Source organism: Helianthus annuus, chromosome 6 (assembly GCF_002127325.2).
Source record: "Helianthus annuus cultivar XRQ/B chromosome 6, HanXRQr2.0-SUNRISE, whole genome shotgun sequence".
NCBI classification, from domain to species: domain Eukaryota; kingdom Viridiplantae; phylum Streptophyta; class Magnoliopsida; order Asterales; family Asteraceae; genus Helianthus; species Helianthus annuus.
Window position 1 is genome coordinate 74,437,834 of NC_035438.2, and position 16,239 is coordinate 74,454,072.

At 38.9% G+C, this 16,239-nt stretch overlaps 1 protein-coding gene across 1 annotated transcript; it reads right to left on the reverse strand.

Annotated features, from left to right (window-relative positions):
- Positions 1-7,912: 7,912 nt before the first annotated feature.
- LOC110902177 lies at positions 7,913-9,553 on the reverse strand. Its single transcript, XM_022148895.1, has 3 exons — positions 9,058-9,553; positions 8,569-8,736; positions 7,913-8,451 (listed from the first exon to the last, which is right to left on the reverse strand). Exons 1-3 carry the CDS (start codon positions 9,551-9,553, stop codon positions 7,913-7,915), a joined length of 1,203 nt encoding a protein of 400 aa, XP_022004587.1.
- Positions 9,554-16,239: the final 6,686 nt, after the last annotated feature.

Below are 16,239 nucleotides of genomic sequence, written 5' to 3' on the forward strand. Positions count from 1 at the left end.
ATTCCACCTTGACTTTGGCACAAGTCAAACACTTACTCACGTATGTCGCTATGATAGCTTTCATATTCGGCCACCAATACAAGACTTTGAGGTCCTGATACATCTTATAAGACCCCGGATGAATAGAGTATCGTGACTTGTGCGCTTCATCCATCACAAGTTCTCTGAGATCACCAAACAAAGGAATCCACACTCTTTCCATAATATAGTAGATGCCATCAGACCTCTGCTCGAGCTGCTTTTTCATACCCCGCAAACCCTCAGCTTCAATGTTTTCTTCCTTTAATGCCTCAGCATGAGCCGTACGAATCTTATCAGCAAGGTTTGAATGAATAGTGAGTTGTAATGCGCGAACACGTTTAGGCTTTGTCTCTTTTCGGCTAAGCGCATCAGCTACCACATTAGCTTTACCCATATGATACTTGATAGCACACTCATAATCGTTCAAAAGCTCTATCCAACGATGCTGCCCCATATTTAATTCCTTCTGGTCGAAGATATGCCGGAGACTTCTGTGATCGGTGTAGATGGTGCATTTGGTACCGTACAGATAGTGCCTCCAGATCTTCAACGCAAATACCACAGCTCCTAACTCCAAGTCGTGAGTCGTATAATTCTTCTCGTGCACCTTCAACTGTCGAGAAGCATATGCTATCACCTTGTCGCGCTGCATCAACACACAACCGAGACCCTGAATCGAAGCATCACAGTAAACCACAAAATCTTCCGTACCCTCTGGTAGAGACAAGATCGGTGCGTTGCACAATTTCTGCTTCAAAAGTTGGAAAGCGTCCTCCTGCTTCGCTCCCCAAGAATAAACTACGTTCTTCTGCGTCAAGGAGGTAAGAGGTTGAGCGATCTTTGAGAAATCCTGAATGAACCGACGATAGTACCCTGCAAGACCAAGAAATTATCGCACCTCCGAAGGATTCTTCGGTGCCGCCCAATTCCTAATAGCATCGATCTTAGCAGGATCCACGTGTATCCCCTTTTCGTTAACAATATGCCCAAGAAAGTGTACTTCTCGAATCCAGAAGTCACACTTAGAAAACTTCGCGTAAAGCTGCTCCTTCCTCAGGAGCTCCAAGATAAGACGTAGATGTCGCTCATGGTCCTCCTCGCTCTTGGAGTAGATCAAGATGTCGTCGATGAAAACAATAACGAAGTCGTCGAGATACGGTTTGCACACGCGGTTCATGAGATCCATGAAGACCGCTGGTGCATTAGTCATCCCAAACGGCATAACCAAAAACTCGTAATGGCCATACCGTGTTCGAAAAGCCGTCTTTGGAACATCCTCCTCCCTGACTCGTACTTGATGATAGCCCGACCTTAAGTCAATCTTGGAATAAAAACTCGACCCTTGCAGCTGGTCAAACAAGTCGTCAATGCGTGGTAAAGGGTAGCGATTTTTTATTGTCACCTTGTTGAGCTCACGATAATCTATGCACATTCGAAAGGACCCATCCTTCTTCTTCACAAACAGTACTGGGGCTCCCCAAGGCGAAGAGCTGGGTCAGATAAAACCCCTATCCAACAGCTCTTGGAGTTGATTCGACAACTCCTGTAACTCTCCTGGCGCAAGACGATAAGGAGCACGAGTAATCGGGGCTGCTCCTGGCGCAAGGTCGATCTGAAATTCCACCTCACGGTGTGGAGGTAAACCATGGAGTTCTTCAGGAAATACATCGGGAAATTCACGAACCACTGGAAGATCCTCGATCTTTCTCTCATCAGACTGCGAGTCAGTAACAAGAGCTAAAAGAGCAGGGTAGCCCTTGCTTAAACACTTCTAAGCCTTCATTGCCGAGATAATACCTACCATGGCACCACTATGATGGCCCTAAACTGATAAGGATTCTCCACTAGGGAGAGGAATACGCACGATTTTCTCCTTGCAAAGAATTTCTGCCTGGTGCTTGGACAGCCAATCCATGCCCACGACTACGTCAAAACTTCCATAATAACAGGGAGTAGGTCAACGTCGAACACTTGACCCATGAGATCGAGTTTACAACCAAACAGAACATGAGAAGCCTCTATCGATTTACCATTAGCTAGTTCTACTATATGGTTAGTGACAAGAGGTGTAGGACTCAATCCTAAACGACTACTGAACTCCAACGATACGTAACTGAAATCGGCACCCGAGTCGAATAAAATAGAAGCAAATATGTCGTTTATCGAAAACGTACCAGTCACTACGTTGCCATCATTCCTAGCTTCCCCAGCTCCAATAATGAACACCCTCCCGTGTGCACCATTTCCTCCATTGCCCCCATTGTTGTTGTTCCTGTTGTTATTGTTCCCAGCATTGTTGTTGTTATTGGCATTTTGATTCGGCTGAGGGCAATCCCGCTTGAAGTGACCCTCGTCCCCACACTGAAAACACACTTTCTTAACACCCTGATTCTGCTGTGGTTGTTGCTTTTGTTGTCGCTGGTGCTGCTGGCGTTGCTGCTGCTGCTGCTTTGGCTGTGGGGCTCTATAGTCTTTGGCCTCATGGCCCACTTTCTCACATCTACGACAAGTTCGGACACACTGCCCATAGTGATGATAGCCACACTTGCTGCACTGTGGCTTCTTTCCCACATAAGAACCCTGATTCTGATTGCTGCCCTGGCCTTGATTAACTGAAGAAGACTCACTGAAACTGCGGTTGTGGTTGTTATCGGACCTTTTCTGGGATTGACCTGCACTGGTTGCTTTATCGGTATCGTTCCACTTGCGTTTATTATCACTAGCAGGTGTGGTGGCTGTAGCAGTCGAAGTAGTAGCAGAAACACGTGGCGGCAAATTGTTACGTTCGACCTCTTGGTCAGTAATCTTATGTGCTAAACGGACGATACGGGGCAGATTGTCTAAGTTTGCAGCAGTAACGTACCCCTTAACAGCTGGTGCTAAACCCTTGAGATACAACTTGATTCGCCGGGGTGGAGGTCGAGACAGGTTAGGGCACAAGGATGCTAAATCATTGGACCTCCTCGTGTATGCTTCAATCTCAGATCCCTCCATTTTCAGATTATAATACTCGTTCTCCAGTTTCTGAATCTCATCACGAGGACAATACTCCTCCCTCATCAACTCCTTAAAGTCATCCCAAGTGGTGGCATTCGCCATTTCGATACCCAACATCTGCACCTGGGCATTCCACCACGTCAGGGCACCATCCTCAAGCGTGCCCGTAGCATACTTCACTCTGTCCCCAGCAGAACAATTACACATCGCGAATACCACCTCTGCCTTCTCAAACCATCGCAGGAGTCCTACAGCCCCTTCAGTCCCACTGAAAGTCTGTGGCTTGCAATCCATGAACATCTTAAACGTACACACAGGTGGAGCAGGTGGATGGTTTTGATTCGCAGGTTGACCTAAAACGGAAGAACGTACAACGCACAAGTAAGATTCGAGTACACGACACAAGGGTAGAAAATAATTGGCACATATCGTACCAGCCTGGTAAGCCGCTAGGGCTTCAGCTACACGAGTGTTGATCAGGTTGGTTAATTCGGCCTGCGTCATAGCAATGTGGCCACGTCCGCGACCTCGGCCTCCTCCACGTCCACTCATGGTTCTAAATAAGAGTAGGGAACTATCTTAAGGGTCGAAACGAGGTAAAAGTCAAGTTTCACATTAAAATCTACAACTATCAAGTTTACACATAATAGGGCAGAATCCTTCTCACGTTCGTTAAGCCTCACTGGGACTTACATGCACCCCACATTATTATTATGTGTGCACCCATAGTAATAAGGTAATTTGCATGCTCATCTCAGTGCCTCTTAACTTGCGCTAAAAGTTTCCCCCGCATTCAAATAGCCAACAGTGGGTAGTATAGGATTATGATTCACAAAATTCAAAGAGTAGTGTCGCACTATCAAGTCACCATAGTAGCTAATATATCGTTTCGTTCAAATTGTAAGTGTATGACTACTAAACAAGTAATGCATGAAGTAATTAGAAGACGAACCTTGCAATCTGGAGCTGAGCGTCATGGTCGATTTTTGAAGTTGTTCGGTTATAGTCTGGTTTTACAAAAACGTTTTAAAACCAAGTTCACTATAACCAGTGGCTCTGATACCAAACTGTCACACCACCAAAATACCACCTAGGGAGTGTCCCTGATAGGCGTGTGACGTACCAGCAATGAGCCACTAATTACATAGAACACATACATGTTTCAAAAATAAAGTTCTTAATTATTAATAAAACATCATCCAAGTTCAAAAGAAAACCAAAGTATTCAGCGGAAGCAAAACCAAACGAAGTTAAATAGTTTAAACCCAATATAAAGTATCAACAAATCAGAACACAAAACCCTCCAATCGACCCATGAGACTCCAGCTACTCCAGATAGCAAGTTCCAATGCAAACAGCTAACGACCTACAAGCATGCAAATAAGTGTGTCAGACGACGCTAGGTTCAAAAGAAAACCAAAGTATTCAGCGGAAGCAAAACCAAACGAAGTTAAATAGTTTAAACCCAATATAAAGTATCAACAAATCAGAACACAAAACCCTCCAATCGACCCATGAGACTCCAGCTACTCCAGACAGCAAGTTCCAATGCAAACAGCTAACGACCTACAAGCATGCAAATAAGTGTGTCAGACGACGCTGGTGAGTTCAAAGTTTTGTTACCGAGTTTAGTTTACCAGATGTATATACAAAACAGTTTACCAAGTTGATTTGATGTTGTTATTAACTCGATTACAGAAATGGCTACAAGATGTGTTTGCCCAATCCCAATGTCTCTATCAAAACATTGGTCATGCTTTAAGGAAATTAGTTCACGCCTGACCTCCCTGAGACGGTGTGAGGGTGCCAAACCTAATAGCGCTATCAACTAATAACCTCGTTGCCTTCCCGGCAACTGTCAGTAGATGTAAGGGGTCTTATATGATAGAAACTGAGTAATAACCAACATCCCAATAACCTGCATTCCCCCTGGAACGTTACCCAATATCCCTTCCCGGGATGCATGCTTGGAAAAGAGCTGTGAACTCACCTTGGTTTGCTCGGTTAGATTAGCTACGTGTTCAAGTTGCTCAAACCAATCCTAACATGGTTATTATTATCAATCAGACTTATGCACGAATTTTTACTTTTTCCATCAATTTTGAAAACACATATTGATCATCACGTAACACATATGGCATCACAGTTCATAGAAGTTCACAGTACGAGTTCAATCACCAGCAGTTTATGTATGTGGTCCAAATCAACATGACCTATTATAAGTGCACGACCCTTAACTAAAATGTGAGTGCATTGGTGTGACTATTTGTGGCCCAACACACATAATGCCCTTTCCATATAGGTGTACCCGTTAACATCCTGACAAGCATTTTCCAATAAAATTATCCATATAAAACACACATAGAAAATATTCAGATTATTCAGCTATTGGTATTACACTATAAAAGACAACCTGGGCCCAACTAACTTACCCAGCCCGCTTGTCCAGGCCCATACTACAGATCCGATTACACGGACATAGACTTGACTGGTGACTCAAGGTCACGCAACCCAGCCATGAGTTAAATGGGCTATGCAGCCCCTTCAGCCCTCGGCCCATTCCAAACAATCATTCTCCCACCGGCCCACTCACCCAAGACTCCTGATACGATTTACATTACTATCTAGCAGCCTATTAACCTTGTATTTATCCTAAAGTGTGGCCCAATCATACTCTAACAATCAACTTGCAATCCACTATTGAGAATTTCAACAACAGTTAAGTGGATCTTGTGGTCCAATTATATTCATGGAATATGGATATCTCACCTCATTTAATTTAAAGAACTGATTACATCAAAATCATATATTTGTTACATGCACATGTCAATATCACACACACCTTTGGTCCAATCATAAACCATTGTCATTTGATAATCACATGCAACATAATTACAATGGCCGACAAGCAAAGAGGTAACCCTTATCCGATATCTACACATTCAAATATATGTACAGTTTCGCATACAAGATCATTAAACAGAGATCATCATGAGCATGGGATTCATTAACAACTAATAATAACTCTAACAAGCAAAATTTACTAACCCGTGACTAGATGAAACGAGATTCTTGTTCAGGGGGCGGGGGGTTTCCTTCGATCGCCGATCGTAATTTATGGAGCAATAGGGTTTGTTTTTGTTCTTAACCGATCTATTTATAAGGACGTGTATTACTTATACTTGTTAACCAAGGAAGTAAATAGCCAAAGTTTGGGCGGTGGGTATCTTAGCCGATCTGGGCCAAGCCCATTTTAAAGTACATAACGCGGATGTTACGGGGATTAGATGCACACGTATTGCCTTGTAACCCAAGTTGGGCTCATGCAACCTGGACCGAATTCACATATGGGCCGAGATCATGTAAGTAACTAAGGTGTGTGTTTAATGTGTGTTTAATGACACTTGGGTTAGTTCTCTAATCGAACACACATGAAGCCATACTTAATCACATTTTTAGTTTAGTAAGTATATTCCATACAGAGTGTTTAATAATCTTTATCATCGTAAAGAACGTAAAAGAGGAATAATAAGAAAACAAAATCACCTGATTAAAAGACGCTGACCTTGAAAGTTTGGTTTGTCACATCATCCCCAACTTGAAAGAAATTTCGTCCCGAAATTTGACAAGTAAGCACAGATGAATAAAGTGATAATCAATATTGTTGCGGATTTTGCTCAAGTGCCACACACCACATTCAAAACATAATCTCCGCTCAACAAACCTCAGAGTATCATAATTGTAAGAGCTTGATGATGAACTTCGTGATCTTGAGGTACTTGGTTCTACATCACAACAGTTTGTGTGTAGTTGTTTTTACTGTTTCTTTTCAAAATTTGACTTTGTATAACAAAATCTGTGTTGGATTTGTTTTCAAAAGATTCAATTTTATCAGTCCCTTGGGATTTCACGAAGTTCACCTTCTGAACCTTCTTCTTGTTTTGGCTTTGCTTGCCTTTTCCCTTTCCTTGTGTAACGTGATTTTGCTTTCGTTGATTGTTTTGTGGATGTAATTTTTTATTCCTGTATTTATTTCTAACTTCGGATTTTTGGGTAGGAGCACACTGAGTTACTACAACTCATGGGCTCGACTTTCCCAAAAACTTACTAGTAGAATCCTCGAAAACTTTATTAATCAAGGAGTGATTGACATTTTTGATTGGGAAATCTTTATCTGAATATATTTTATCAAAACCGATCAATGTGTAAAGAAAGTTCACGCTTTCATAACTCTTAGCAGAAGATTCAATTGGTTTGATTGTAGCAGTCACAAACGGTTTTGCAGATGGATCACAAAATATGTGGTTTTCGAGAGGTATGTTTTCTTCTTTTGTTACCGTTTCTGACTGTTCAGGTTTGTCCTCATCCGACTCGTCGTCCGAACTATTATAATCCTCAATAATGGGAGGACTTTGATCAGTAACAAATGTCGAATTTTTTGTCTTTTCAGATTCCTCTGAGGAAATGTCTGGTTTGAACCCTAATCCTGCTGCAAACTCTTCGGGATTAAGAGGTACCGATGGTTCAAAGCGTGGCATTTCCTCCTCGTCAGGCAATTTGGTATAATTGTGTCTCAAAGGAGGTGGACACAATTTATAACCAATGCACTTGACATCCCCTTTTAGTTTTTGAACTTGATGTGATCTAGCACATATCAGGAGTTAGAATAACTCTCCAATTTGAGCTTGATGGCATCATGCTCGCATTTGGCAATGGCTAACTCCTTTTTTCGTTTCCTCAATGATATTAATGTAGATATTAATACCCGTTTGTTTGTTCAAAACTGTTTTTGTTAACTTAGACACACTTTTCTTAAGAGTTTCAATTACAGATTTGAATTCTTTTTCATTCCGAGTTATAGCCATATTTGCCTCCTTGCATTTTGAAAGATCAACTACCAACCCTTATTGTGACTCATAACTGTTTGAAGCTTATGTTTTAAATCTGCACAATCATTACATATACTAGGAGTGTCGGTTTGTACCTGACTTGTCGGAGCCCCAACAATATCCATAAAGGCGGCTTGATAAGAAGAAGATCCATCCTCGATGAAAAACTTTTCCATTTCCTTGGATGCAACTTCAGCTTTCCTTATCAACATAAATTTTTGGCTTTTTAGCTCCTCAGCTTCTTTTAGCAAACTGCCAACCTCAACATCAATTCCTTTCTTTACATCCGAATTCGAACCATAATCACCCGCACTTGAGCTTTCCTCATCAGAACTACCGCTATACCCAGAACTATCATCATCTTCAGAAAATTCCTCTCTGTGGACATGTTTGATGTGATTGATGATCTTAGCATAACAAGCAGTTCCTCCATATCCTCCATTTCCCAGTTGAACTGACCAATCACATCCATCATCTGCATGAACTACTAAGGCTCTGTTTAAGTTTGAAGGCCCAGACTGGTTTGAGTTGCTTGGGTTGTTAACTGCTACAATACTCCTTTCATTGTTGACATGATTTGTGTTGGATGAGCTTGATTGATTTCAGAAAGGATTTTGGTTTCCTTGTTTGCTAGGTCGAGTGCATTCACGTTTGAAATGACCTTTCTCACCACAGTTGAAGCTTTTAACGACATCCTTATCAAAACCATACTTAGTATCCCGTTTACTCTCCAAACTTGTTCTCCCAGTTCTTCTCGTGTAATCCTTTGCTCTTCTCACCGCACTTGCAAACGCCCATTTTATATCCATCAGCTCCATCTCATCCTTGTCTATTTGTTGTTAGTCTACATCTGTCAAATTAATGTTTCCAATTTGACCAGCAACTAATCCACAATAGGCACTTACCATTGTGTTTAGAAGTTCCATATGTTCCCTGGCAACTTCCACACTGACCTTAGTAAAGTTTGAGGTATCAAGTCTGACGGTGTTAGGGTTTGAAGATTGAGTGGTGTTGTTGTTACTATAACAAGCTTGTTAAGAGGCTTATTGTTGGGTTTGTGGTTTTGGTGGTGGTAGAAAAGGGTTTGTATTTGACACAAACGTTGTTTGAAGCTTCGGTTGTTGATTGGTACTAACAGTGGTGTTAATACCTCCAAAGTACATCTCAGGGTTTTGTGGAACTAGAATTCGTTTTTCCTTTCGAATTTTTTCTTCATACTTGTTCTCAAGTTTTTGAACGAATTCATAAATACTAAGCCCATCTAAAACACTGGCATGCTTTAGCAACTCAATGAATTGACTCCACTTAGGTGGTAAAGCATCAGCAAAACGCATGGCAATCTCCTGTTGTGATGCGTTAACCCTGAATGAGTGCATCTCACTAAGCAAATGATAGAACCGAGTAGCCATGTCATTTAGTGTTTCATTTTCCATGAACAAGAATCCTTCAAACTCCTTCTTTAAAAGATCATGACGGATCTTTCTTGTTGCTGCATTTCCTTCCCTTCTAGCTTCTAAGACATCCCACAAATTCTTTGTAGTGGTACAATACGCGAATTGATGATAACTATCCTTATGAAATGCTTGAGTAAGGATAGCAAAGGCCTTCTTCTCAAGATCATAAGCCTTATTATCACTTTCGCCCATTCCTGCCAAAGTAAGTGGATTGGAACCTGCTTCTTCGAGAGCTTCATTGTATGGTGTAGTAAAGCATGTCCACAACTCGGTATTTTGACCTGGAACATACGTATGAAAGCGACTTTTCCATGATGGATAATCGTTCAAGTGATTTAACTTTGGTGGACGATTGTTGCTTCCAGTTTCACTCTCTCTTATGAGAAGGTTTTGAATACTCTGATTTTGATTAGCAACATGCCCATTGACTAGTGGTAATCGATTTTTGAGGCATTAAAGATTTTATCCATTGTGAAGGATCTTCACTTGTACTCGAGCTATCACTCCAAACCCAAGGATTTGTACTCATTATGATTGCAATGGATCAACTTGAGACACAAATATGAACCCACTGTGAAGCTTCTGTGAAAACACTAAATGCCAAAACCACAAAACACTAGACCATGAAAAACTGTCCACGGATTACCAAGTGAATATTGGGCCTACTGGATTGTCCACGAAAAATCTTTGATATTTCGTGAAAGGTGATTGTTCAGCCAAGCCCACGGAAAATAGACCCAAACAAAAATAATTTGAGCCCAATCAACGAAAGATGTGCACTGGTAGATGTCCACGAAATACGATTTCGTGAAAAGGCCCACGAAAAACTAACACCAGACGGAAAAAAAATTAGGCCCAATAATAAATTAATGGATTTTAGGTGAAACCAAGTCCACGAAGGAAAGCTCAAGAGAGATAATCCACAAGGAATAAGTCCAACTTGATGGACAAATAATATGTCTAGGCCCAATAAAATTCCACTAAAGTTTTGTGAATTTGATTTCTGTACGGTTTGAACGAAAAACCAAAAGAATAATTGTGGGCCTATAAGTGTTTCGTGAGGCCCAATTTTAAAATCCCAAGTCCACGAAAAAATAGCCCTAACGAAAAAAACAACACAAGAACTATAAGTATTTTGTGAGATATATGATTGTTAAATGTATGATTGTAAAACCCACAAGTATTTCGTGAGAATGAGATAAACTCCCAATGAAAAATCAGATGAGCCCACAAGTATTTAATTCCCACTCAAAGCCTTTAAATTACAAACAATACAAGCCTAATCAGAACAAGCCCACCGTAACTTTCGTGAATGGTTTTTCGTTAAAGAACAACCCAGTCATAAATTGTAGTATTTCGTTGAATGTTATGTTTCTTGAGATAAGACAAAAATAAAATGGTTTTTCGTGAGACTGGGTATTTCAAAACGGATGTTTCGTTGAGTGCAATCTTTCTTGAGTATTGAGATACGCAAAAGTTGGTGAGATGTTTCCACTTTATACAGAATCTTATCTCTGAATATATAAAGAAAGTTGGTAGAATACCTAATTTAGATAAGTTGCAGACACACGAAAAACAAACTTTACAGCAAGATTTGAAAGTTATCTTGTAGGCAAGAATATTCCGGTCACTTTTCCGGCCAAACACCTCACCGGAAATGTTGGCGAAACAAGATTTTGCAAGAAATTTTATTAAAACCCAGATTTTAACATGTCTCCCTGTGTTATAACAAGGTTTTTATGAAAAGTTTTCGCAAACAACAAGTTTTCCAAAGCTTTTAACCCATTTTTCTTTCAAAAACACATAAACTTTCAGAAAAACCTTCAAGAAATTCTTCAAAAACACTAGATAGAGCATGGTTTTAACATGGAAGAGAGCCAAAGCTCTGATACCACTTGTAGGTCCACTCGGAGGATTAAGTTTACCTACTTCCTTGTTATCGAAACACACCCGTAAGTGCGGAATCCAAGTGGATATGCAACCAAGCCAAAGAACACAAATACACGAAGAGATTCAATGTTTAAAGATTCAAATGTATTTGATTCAGCAGAGTTTTAGTACAAAGTTTGAACAAGAAAATCTCACAAAACTCTCTAATGTGTTCTCGAACATTCTGAGGATACAAGTCTGCTTTTATAACCAATATTCCAGCAACCTTACGAAGAAGGAATTGAGCCCAAACAAAAGCCCACGAAAGATGAAGGTCCACGAAACATTAAGATGTTTTTTGAGAAACAATTTCAGCGAACAGCCATTAATGAATAATGTTCTTCGTGGGACTATTTATCATATTCTAAACCCACGAAATACTTGGCTTCTTCGGCAAAGTTCAGGCCCAATAGAACAAATAATCTTCAAGAGATTACTGTCCCAATAAGCATGACTTATTCATTGAAATGCATTGCAGGTTCTACAAATCTTCATTGTTGCATGCATGTTGTTTAAAGGTCATAAGATCATCATGGTGATGTCAGCTTGCGGCTCTTCGTGCTTCGTGTGTCGATCTCTGGGGCGCACGACAGAGGAATGTCGTCAACTTCGGTCTCCAACCGAGCCAAACTGAGCCAAGCCAAACTGAGCCAAGCCGAACCGAGCCACATCCACACAAAAATTGCATCAACAGCATTTGGGCTTGGAAGCTAATATTATTGAAGAAAGAGGCCCAAAATACAAAATCTTGAGGCCCTTAAAATTTGGAGGCCTTAGGCCTTTGCCTAGATCCACAAGCCCATTGGGCCGGCTCAGCATATAGGGCTGTAGCATTCCTTGCACTAAAGTTGGCTGCAAAGGACTTGTCTTTCTGGATTGATGAAAGTAATGGTGGATTGATTTTACTTGGGACAACTACCTCAATGGCCACTGCAAGTGCATACTTTTTGTGTCACACCCTAACTTTTGCGGAAGCGTATGCGTGTGACTTAATCGGTTCTCATTGCATTCGATTATAATGAACAACTATATGATCAAAATGATGTTCATCCATTCAAAGGTTTGAAATATTACAACACAAGTCATTTAAGTTTCAACCAAAACCCTCAAGTTATGATACAAACAAAAGTGGATGACATCTAAACTTGAAATTTACGTCTTGAAAATAACACCAGCGCCCAAGATCCAACTTGTTTCCTGAAATACATGTAAGTTTTAGAAAATTGTTAACATAGTGTTGGTGTGAGTTCATGCAGTTTTTGTATAAACATTTAAGCATTTGTTGTAGAAAACATGGTATGTAATTGTACTGAAATATGTACTTCTGTAAATGTAAGGAAATCGAGATCGCTAATGGTTTGCAAGGCCATTAACATGTGACACGACATAGGAAGCATCCAAACCATAGGCATTTTTAGTTGTCGATTCCACGACTGTCGATTCACGACTAGAGACACAAAAGCACTGCTTGGTAAAAGAGTGGCCAAGAGTGTGGTTGCCTGAAACCCATTAGATCTAACCTTTTGTTCTGCGGTCTTGGTATGTAACTGATTAATGCTACTTATGGCACCCTATTCATGACATGATCTAAAGTATCATTCCTTAGTTTTAGTGTTCAACATACCATAACACATGTATTTTCCCCAAGTTTAGAAAACAAGTAAAAGTTTAAAAGTGGGGACATGAACTCACAACTTTGCGTATCCTGCGCCGTAAATTTCACCGGTTGGTTTTGTAACGTCGTGACCTATACGTATTCTATGTATGTTAGTCACTAGACTTGTATCACATAAGTACAGGTCACCATCTTTTGTTTATGTATATGTTCTTTGTATGTTCAATCTTTGTGAGGGTCGTGCCCTTGTTTGTCGGGTCTCGCCCGTTTGTCATGCCTTTGCACTTTATGTATGTAATGTATTTTTGTAAATATATATTTTACTTCTCAAATATATATTCATTCATGTAGTCCCTTTTTAAGATAATAGATGTTAAAAATAATTTATATTTTTAACTTTTCATGTATGTTACTTACATTATCTTCCCAAAAATAAATATAAGTATTTCGAAAAATAATATCCTCAATATTATTTTGATACAAGTATTCTTAAGAAAGTATACTTGTATTTTATGTAAATACTTGTGTATTTTTCACCAAAATTCAATACTTTGATTTCTATTTCTTTCCAGAATTAGATTTGTTAAAAATAATATATTTTTAAGACTTGTAAGAAATATATATATTTTGTCATGCTATAAAATATATATAATCATTCTCGTTATTCACCCGATTTTTGTATACTTGTATACTTATGTATTCTCATGTAGTTGTACGTGTATTTTTGTATTCATACTCCTTGGGAGTATTTAGTGTATTTTCAAGTCCTTAATACACTATTACATATAATACACACAATATACACTTAGCACAAAATTTGGTGATCACTAAATATATATATTTTCCCCAAAAATATACATTCTTAATATTGATTTTAACTTGAAGAAATCACCATTTCTTGACTTGAAATTTACAAAAAAAAATTAGGGAAACCTTGGTAATATTTTTAGGTGAATTTTTAGGGAATAAGTTTCACCAAAACTTATATTTTTTTAAGTGTCAAAATTTTATAAAAATTTTGACATAGTTTCCCCGAAAAAATGGAGGTTTCCCATGTTTACAAAACATGTGTTTATTTTCTTTTCAACTTCAAAACAATTTTCCAACAATAATTATCAACAACAAACACTAATTCTTCCATACGAAACATCATGGTGAACTTGATTCTTGTAAAACAAATGTGTAGTCTTTTAGATCTACACTTAATATGTTATGATCTTTTCAAAAATAAGTGTTCTTGAATATTTTAAACAAACTTATGTGAAACTTTATTTTATTAACCAACTCATCCATGAGTTTAATGTTCTTTAAAGTTCGTAAATCATGTTCTAAAAACACTTTTATGTTTATTAGAAGGATCATTATTTTTAACATCATGTTTAACCATGGATCTTTCAAGATCCATGCTTAATATTTTTAGATCTTTCAAAAACAACCTTTATGTTATATTTTTAACAAACTTTCCATGAGTTTTATTTTCAAAAATTAGTTCTACACATACTTAATCTCCTAAAAATTACAAGTTTATGCACAAAATTCTTATTTCAAGTTCACATTATGCTTCATATGTTCACCTTCAAGGTTAACCATGGATCCTTCAAGATCCATGCTTAAACTTAGTAGATCCTAGCTTTAACATACTTGATCTAATCATAAACACAAGATACCACATCAACAACTTCATTACATACACTAAAATTTCATGCAATCACTTATTTTCTTCATGAATATGTTAGATCTTCTTATTTTAAATATTAGAAGTTAAGTTGTTTAGATGGTGAAACTTGTACATAACATAAACATGACATAAATTAGTGATCAAGAAGCTTACTACTAGCTCTAATGGCTAGGGAAGTGGCACAAAAATGAGGATGATGAACAAGGAAGAGAGTGAGTGGTTAAAAGCTCCACAAGGTGGTCCTTCAAGTTCTAGCACCATACACCTTCCTAACTGGCCTCCATACACCTCTAGATCACCTTGGATTGAATGATTGAAGCTTGAAAATTAATGTGTGTATGTGTGTATGATGAGCTGTGAGTATGAAGGAGAAGCAAGGAAGAAGGAGATGAATGATAGTGTATGATTTGTTTTGTACTTAGAAAGATCTTCCAAATCTCCTTTAGGGTATAATACTAGAATATTCCTTACACAAAATCTAATATAATCTATTAAAATCAAGTAAAATCTAATAAAATCCCCATGTGGGACCCATAGGGCCGGATTTGGTGGAGGGGGGGGGGGTAAATTGTAAAATTTTGGAAGTTGAAGGTTTAAAGTGCAAATGATAAGGCTTAAGTAAGTTTAAGTGTGTTTAGGTGTTTTTATGATTTTTAAGGTGTTCTAGCGTCAATACTAGTTTAATATCATAAAAACATTATTTCTAGTCAAATTTTGATGTCCCAGTTATTGTCCGGTTCATTACGGTTCGTTAAAGTGCTGAATTGCGCAGTTTCACTAAGTATGAAGCACTTTTTGTGGCAGTTTAATTCCCAACACTTTGTAAGTTATTTTGGGTATTAAAACATAAGTTCTATATGATATTAATGTGCTTAAAAGCTGATTATAGCTGATTTATAGCTGAATTATGCTGATTTCTGCATTTAAAGTGCATTTCGGGTGCTTTTTAGTGCATAGCTTAGCTTCCGGAAAGTTTATATGTTAACCCTTGTATCCACACTTGGGTTTTATTGTATTTTAGACGTTGGACCTACTCCTAGGCCCCAATTCTATTGTCTGATTGTTTTCTGCAAAACTGCTGACACAGTGTGTCTTACCGGTGAGTTTACTAGTCTTTCTGACGCAACGCTAAAGTAATGCATAAAACAATATTTGAAGTATAAAACGTGCTTGAATTCACATGTATAGCATGAAATTAGACTATGTTGACATTTAAGCACATAATTGCAGATATTTAATAATAATTAGACTATACGGAAATTACCGGTTTTGTACCAGTTGTCACAGTCTCCCCCCATTAAAAGAATTTCGTCCCGAAATTCAGGCTGAGTCATCTCCCGCAGGAGCATTCTCGAACAAATGGGGGTACTTGGCTTTAAACTGGTCTTCACGTTCCCACGTGTACTCGGGTCCGTGCTTAGAGTTCCAACGTACTTTGACAAGCTTAACACTACTCCTTCGAGTCTTGTTGACCTTCCAGTCTGTAACCTCAACGGGTTCTTCAGTAAAGTGGAGTGTGTCGTCGATATACACCTCATCCGCCGGGATGATCACTGCTTCTTGGGTTGGACTCTTCTTGAGGTTGGACACATGAAACGTATCATGTACTCAGTTAAGTTCATCCGGTAAATCCAATTTGTACGCCATGATACCAAT